The 7,450-nt window shown below is 41.5% G+C and overlaps 2 protein-coding genes across 3 annotated transcripts in view; one reads left to right on the forward strand and one right to left on the reverse strand.

Annotated features, from left to right (window-relative positions):
• PLEKHH1 (pleckstrin homology, MyTH4 and FERM domain containing H1) overlaps window positions 1-4,729 on the forward strand; it is an 82,415-nt gene extending 77,686 nt beyond the window's left edge. The window contains 4 exon segments of the mRNA XM_006021407.3: window positions 26-155; window positions 2,789-2,875; window positions 3,425-3,571; window positions 3,914-4,729. Coding sequence (XP_006021469.2) covers window positions 26-155; window positions 2,789-2,875; window positions 3,425-3,571; window positions 3,914-4,090 — 541 coding nt within the window. The 3' untranslated portion in view covers window positions 4,091-4,729.
• PIGH (phosphatidylinositol glycan anchor biosynthesis class H) overlaps window positions 1-7,450 on the reverse strand; it is a 174,541-nt gene that overhangs the window by 147,551 nt on the left and 19,540 nt on the right. The gene's annotated exons all lie outside the window — the stretch shown is intronic.

Below are 7,450 nucleotides of genomic sequence, written 5' to 3' on the forward strand. Positions count from 1 at the left end.
TATAATGCACTGTGGATTCCAACAGGCGGCTAGCTGACAGACTGGCTACGAAATGGATGGTGCTGCAGGGATGCTCTCCACCAGAATGCATTCGAATTTATTTGACAGTGGCTCGGAAATGGCCTCTCTTTGGAGCTAAGATATTTGCTGCTAAGGTAACTACAGGTGGCTTCTTGCATTTAGTTTCACTTTAGAAAGAATGGAAAAGAGAAGTCTGCTCCAGACACTAGGGGTTGCTGGTGTACCACAAATAAATGTTGATGCTTTCATAGCCAGAGAATCAAGACAACCATGCTTTGTATAAAAAAGTCCTGCGCCAGTGAGGGAAAAGGTGGTTAAAACTTTTATACATCCTCCCCTGAAGCTGGTAACCCATATAAAGGAATACCAGAAGTTTCAATCCTGCTCTCAGCTCTGCAGATAGCACAGGGAAACCATGCCTGTACCTCTCTTTCTCAGTCAAAAAAAGTATGTAAAACTATTGCCCTATTGTACAGACAGAAATTAAAGCACATCTTGGTTATATCACTTGCCAACTCAGTGGCAAAGCAAGGAATGGAAGCCGGGAGCCTTGGCTTCCAGTAATTTATGTTAATCTCTTAAACCTCCCGAAATTTTTACTTAACCTGTTCCTTTTACATGTCATGAAATTTAAAGTCTTAGCACATTGTGCTAAGCTAGCAAACCTCACTTTGGTAATCATACACTGAAAGCAGAAGTGGATGACTAGGTTATAGCCCTAGCCTAGCCTAAAAACAGACCTTGGATTTCTTTGGGGACAAAGTATTTTATTCTAGGATTTTACAGATGTACAAACCCATTGTTCCACTTCAAGCACCCGTAAAGTAGCAGAGATAACGTGGGGCTAAATCATGTTACTTGCTGTTCAAGCTGAGTGTGTAAATGATTGTTGTTAAATACCTGTTTTGATGCGAATCAAAGCCAGCCCTGGACAATCAGACCCAAGAAAGATTTTTTTTTTTACCCTATACCTTCCTATCTGTTTGATTTCTATATCAGCAGGAGCTTAGGCTATTGAAGATGGAGAGGAGGCTCTTGCCCAGACTCAGTTACAAGCACTGGTTCTGATGTTTTGTCTCTTGCTTTGAAATCAAATTTGTTGAGTTTCTGGAATAAAGTAAGGGGAAAACTGATTTCTTGAGTAGCTAAACTGGAAGTTTTCAGCAAGTTCAGAGAGTGTGGTGATTTCCATTAAACTCAGTGGCTGTCACCAGTATATGCAGCAGTTGACGGCATTCTCCAGAAATAGAACTGAAAATCAAAATATTCTATAGTTCTTCAACACAAAGTTTAACAATGCTGGTATTTCCAACAATCTGGGATGTTGGGTTTTTTTAATCTGATATGTAAACTGCAAGAACCATGGCATTATCTGTAATAACAAAAAGCACAGATTGAGAAATAATTGGCATTAGCCATAACAATAGCCCACAACAGTGTCTCCTGTATTTACCAAATATTCTGGAATTGTCCTTCACAAAAACCTTTCATTCCAGTAGGATAAAAAGCTTCACACATTAGCACAGTTTATGGCAGGTCATTGGCAACTCTCAGTGTTTCTTTATGTTGGGTGCAGTTTTCTTCTCCGAACACTTGAGTCTTTGGGGATCCGTTGTCCATGTCAAGGACATGAACATCTGAAGGGGTTCTGCATGAACAGTGGTGTATAGATGCCACCTCACCCAGCACTTTTGCATAGCAAATATATGAGGTACTTCAGGGGCACTGGTTGGCAGAGGACTGCTAATTAGCTAGGGAGTTTTGCTCCACCGTTTTGATGGTTTAGATGCAGCCCTGTTTGGTAGTATCTATGGCTTCTAGTAGTCTATGTCAGTGATTCTCAGCTGGGGTGCCACGACACCCTGGAGTATCCAGATTCTTTCAAGGGTGCCCAGGGGGCCACGCAATGTTAGTAATGTTATGAATCATATTTGTAAACCTAAGAAAAACCCAGAAATTCCAAACAGAAATCCATAGTTGTGGTCTTTCTGAGGTCTTTGCAACAGCAAAACTGATCTACTATTTTTCCATTGGCAAAAAACAAGGGGTGCCTTGAATCTATTCAGGAATACCTCAAATCTAAAAAAGGTTGAGAACCATTGGTCTATGTAAAAAGTACTGGTTACCTGGTACTATTTCCTAGTGCTTGGCTTTCTTAGAGAGAGAGGTAGGTAGCCAAGTTAGGCAGAAGGGTGGGACTGTAAAGGCTAACTTGCTTAGAAAGGCATAAGGTTCCACCCTGCCCTGCCTTCTGCCTTTCATTATTTGGCAATATCAGCTTCAAGACTGAGCTACTGTATTCTTTCCCTTATGGAGAGGACTGAAGTACAGTAGCAAAGAATAGCATGAGAGAAAGCTGCATTGACACTATCTTTTCTCTCCCTGTCCAGTAATAAGCAAAGACAGGTCCCTTGATGATGGAACAAGAAGAGCCCACAAACAGAATAGGGCAGCTGATCTGGCACCTCAACACATCATTACATTCAGTTTTACATATGTCAACTTCGGTTAGATTTTAAAAGACAATATTTTGAAACTTGGAGTTGAATTATTTTCATGAGTTCCTAATTATTTCATGATCATTAGGATCAGTGGTATAAGAGGTGCAAGATATACAAGATGAAACAGATATCTAACAGATTTGGTCAGGCAGGCTAACAGGCCCTTTCCTCCCAAACTTGTCCTTATGACTCAAGAAATAAGATGGAAATCTCTTGGCTTTGTGATGCTATAGTATTTCTTAATTAGTTATTTCTAATTTCTTCAGCCTATTTTGCCCTCTCCCTTGGAAGACTTTCCAGTGTGGATAGCTGTGAATGAAGATGGCATCAGCCTACTGGATTATCACACTATGGTACAGTGAGGAGCACTGGTTGAGAAAAATAGCAACCTTCCCCACAGAAGCACATCCTTATAGACCAAAATCCTAGGATGAACCCATCTGAAGTTTCCCATTGACTTCCAAAGGGGCCAGGAGTTCATACAGTGAAGTTAGAGATAAACAAGTTTTCCCTATACTTGAACACTGCATAAAGGTAGAGTAATTATATGACCAAGTCACGGTGGCAGGTGCCTCTGTTAACTTGCGCTGGGCTATAAATGAGCTAGGGCTGCCTCCCTATGGTTAAGTAAGCATTGGACCTACTGGGAAAATGCTAGAAACAACTTAATATGGAAAGCAAATTTAGTCAGGAATTTGTTTATCCTAAAGCCAACCCTCACAAAAGGGAGTCCTTATGAACGACATATAGCATTTGCATGGCCTATTCAGAGCCGCAAAACTGCTTATAATGGTCCAATGGGGATCTGATGTTGTGCAGGCTGAAAAACAGTACTCCAGCTAAGGGAGGGGATTTTTTTTCTTTTACAAAACTGAGACTCTTCTACCCTCCGTTGTCTGCAGCACTTAAAGCTCTCTTACTCATATGCTTCTGTGTTGACCTTTGGAGGCTGTCGAGATGACTTCATGATTGTAGTCAGTCAGGTGAAGGACAGGAGTTCTGGAAAAAACAGCATTGAAAAGCTGCTTTTCACCATGGCAGTTCCGAAGGTGGGTATAAAATGAATGGTCGAATGGGTCCCTTCCACTTGGCAGGAAAAACCTGAGGGTTAAGAATAGCTGAGCATTTGGTCCACTTCCTGGAGAGTGGTAGCTTTCCTTGCCGCACTAGCCATCGAGTACTTTTAGCCTTCAAACCCTTTGAAAGCACAGGTCTCTAAGTGACTGACCCATCTGATCCAACCCTGGATTTAGCCCTAAATTTACCTCTAAAGAGCTCAACTCAGTTTTGAGCATGGCCTTCTCAGGAATTCTTCTGCAGACAGGTATTAGAAACCTAAATGTACTTGCCCTCTAATTGATCTGCAATTAATCCTTGTTTTTCTCCCACAGATCGTTGAGGTGACTCTTCTAATTGCCAGCTACATTAACCACTGTACATCATCTTCCCTCCCATCTCCCGCACCCCGCTCCCTGAGCACGCCACCACCTAAAAAGCTATGGGAGACTGAAAGCCAGTCTGTCTTTCCTTCCATGCCTCGTACCACCAAAGGGCCTACACTGCTCTGAGTGCTTGTTCTCAGTGCCTTTGGGTTTTAATCCTTTTTACCATTTTGCACACTGCCCCATACTGAACCAAGGACTGCTGCAATTTTGGTGGTTTCCTGCCCTGTTTAATGCAGTCTTCAGTTCTCCCATTAACGTGGGATGAAGTTCCTTAGCACGTCTAGAGGTAATATTGAGTCTTTTCTAAAGAACTAGATTTTGGGATTCCATACACTTCCTCTCCCTGTCATACTCCATCCAAAACTATGTAGCTAAAGCCATCTTCCCATCACATTACCTCTTCACCAACTTTTACTCCTCCCACATCATGTTCAAGCTGCTCTTTGTCTCCTCTCGTTCTTAACCTTGCACCTTCTCCCAGGTCACCACTCCCCATGCCAAGAAGTTGCCTACAACTTCTTATATGCCTAGTGATCTCTCTTCTTTAACATACTCCTCTTTAGAAGGCAGAATAGAGTGGCACAATGGACTTTTATACACATACTTTTTTCCCCCCAACACGCACCGAAGATCCACCGCTTCAGAGAGGACTCGATTAATCAAGTCTGCCCCGCACGTGAGCTTAGGTGAACTGTGCCGTGCCACATGCAGTTGTATAAGTGGCAAAATGAGTGTCAGCATGCAGAAAATGGTGGTGGTGCACTTTTGAACTAAAGCACATCTGAGGTGCTTTAGTTCAAAAGTGCGCTGCCACCATTTTCTTAGCTCTGACATGCATTTCGCCACTTATACAACTGTATGCGTTGCACCACTGGGCACTTTTAGTGCTGCAAAATGCATGCATGTATAAAAATGCCCCTTAAGAATAATTTAGAGAGGCATAAGCTTTTGTAAGCAACAGTAAGATGCTTGCTTGGAAAAACGTATGCCTCTCTGAATTAGTCTATAAGATGCCAGTCTATCCTGCCTTCTGCCTGACTTCTGACTGACATGGCTAGCTACCTCTTTCCACATTCCTCTTCAGTAATCCTTTATCATCAGTCCCCTTATGAACCCTCTCTGCCTCGTTTCACCACTTTGCCTAGCTTTTATCTGAAGTCGTTTCTAAGCTTGTTCAGTGGGTATTCTGACTTGCGTGTATTTCCAGAGGACTATGTTCTCACTCTGCACTATTTCAACGAACAATAATGGGAATTGTGATATAAGTTGTATGAACAGATGCATCATACTGAATACCGCCAATACTACAAGTTTCATATCACTGGTTCAGAAACTTCATGCGTCAAAACAGGGCAATTACCAGAGGGTAAAGAATAATATGAATGAAGGTCATGATAACAACCCTATCATGCTGTTTAGGCATATCAGTCCTATACTCTAGTGGTGGATGTCCTCCACATTCCAGAGAGTATGTGATAGTGCCTACTCATCTCTGTCAACCCCAACCCCAATGGAAAAATACAGTGGTCATACCCAGCTCACTCTCTCCTTCAGTATCCACCCTGTGCCACTGTGTGACACAGGATACTGGGCAAGATGAACCTATGGTCTGACCCAGTAAATAGCAATTCTTATGTTCAAACAGCAATTAAAATAACTGCTATTTCTGTAAGACCACCAATACTTTTGTGTGCATGTGGCAACACAGCATAACCAAGACCACAAGCCAATCCCAAAACAGTGCTCCCCCCTCAGTAAGACAGGCATCCAAATTCAAAACCAGATGCAGCCCTCTAGCCTGTACTGATCCCTGGTTTATGACAGACATGAAGTTAGCTTGGATAACAAAAAGTTATCCCAATGGAAGAGATGCTAAACTGACAAGCAGATAAATTCTGTGCTTATTGCTGAAGAGCTTATTATATACAATAAAGGAAGGAAAAGAAGGAGAATTCAATCCAAGGGCAGAACAGTTTCAACTATAAGAAAAGTATAACAGAAATGTGGAAGCTTTTTTGCATTTTGAAGACTCAAAAGATGAATAGGCCTGGAGATCTGTCAGACAATATCCTAGCTTCTGCAGGATTGATTTACCATGGAGTTTTGTACTTTCCTGTACAACAAAACTAGATCTGTACCACAGGGTTGCATTTATAATGCACTATCCCCTGCCTCATACATGCTTTCAAAGAATCTTGATGTTAACCACTATTTTGTATGTATTTCAAGATGTGTTCACTACTGTATGTGATCTCTATGAATCAGGAAGGCAAGACAAATGAGTTTTGTACTTTTCATGTCTTCCAGCAATTAGTGTAACATTTAGAAAGAGCTACACTGCATTGATTTTGTAGGAGTAGTTTCTGCTGACCTCCTACTTCTTCCATGTCATTCAAGCAAGGAGGAAGTGGTCAACAAATATATTTGCAAGTACTGTTTTATAGAAGTTCCTAACAAGTGCTGTTAGATCAACCTCAAGAGGACTTTGTCAAGACTGGGAAACTCAAAATGTGAACTTTTTAAAATGAGTTGCACATCATTTTCCTCCCAAAGCACATAGAGCTACTTGACTAGGTTTCATTGTTTTCATTAACATTCTGAGACGCTAACGAAGCTTAAGCACTCTCCACCTAGGAGTTCTTCCAAGCTTTCATAGGCAACTCTACCAAAATAAATCAGTGTACATGCAGCTGCTATAAAGAGTTCTTCAATAACAGCTCAGTTTTTGCAGACAAATTATAAAAAATGAATCAACTTACAGCACAAACATGTTTCATCCAGTGTCCATCAGCAACCTTGCAATAACAACAAACCAATGCACAGAATGGAAAAGACATTTCAGAAACAGGATTTAGTTTCAAGCTTTCAGGGAACTATTAGGCAAAATTAATTATGAAGAACGCAGAGCTGAGGTAGTTATTTTGTATAATTCCCAGCAATCCCTTGACATGATCCTTTTAGGGCTCTAAAATGTAGAAAGAGACTAGTGAGCTGGTAAAACCATGTGACACAAGTAGCAGGTTGGAGCCAATAACTCCTGAAGACCTGATTTGCACATACTGTAACGTATCTATTTCTTGCAGTTTTAGAGTGCCTTCTTGTACTGCTAAGAAGGGCTGTAGGTTTTCTGAGCCAAAGAATAATTATGAATGGATTTCTAGTTGTCTTTCCTTTTTTAAAAAAGTTGCAGATACTGTCAAAGAAATGAATAAACAGCTTGACATGATTGTCTTCAGGATTTATTCTCTTCACGGCACCCATACAAAAATAACAGTATTCAAAAAGAACATTGCCCTGACACCTTCTTGCACTTTGAGCCATCACTGGGATCTGAGAACCCAGATGACCTCCTATTTCTTGAATCACCAGTGATACCAACACTTCAATCCAAAACTGAGCTATTAGCTGTGTTGGGAATACACAAGGTAAAAAGAGTCGTGTCCCCCCCCCCCCCCCCCCCTCCCCCCCCCCGCTCACCGCCCT

The sequence above is a fragment of the Alligator sinensis genome, unplaced genomic scaffold (genome assembly GCF_000455745.1).
Source record: "Alligator sinensis unplaced genomic scaffold, ASM45574v1 scaffold768_5, whole genome shotgun sequence".
NCBI lineage: Eukaryota > Metazoa > Chordata > Crocodylia > Alligatoridae > Alligator > Alligator sinensis.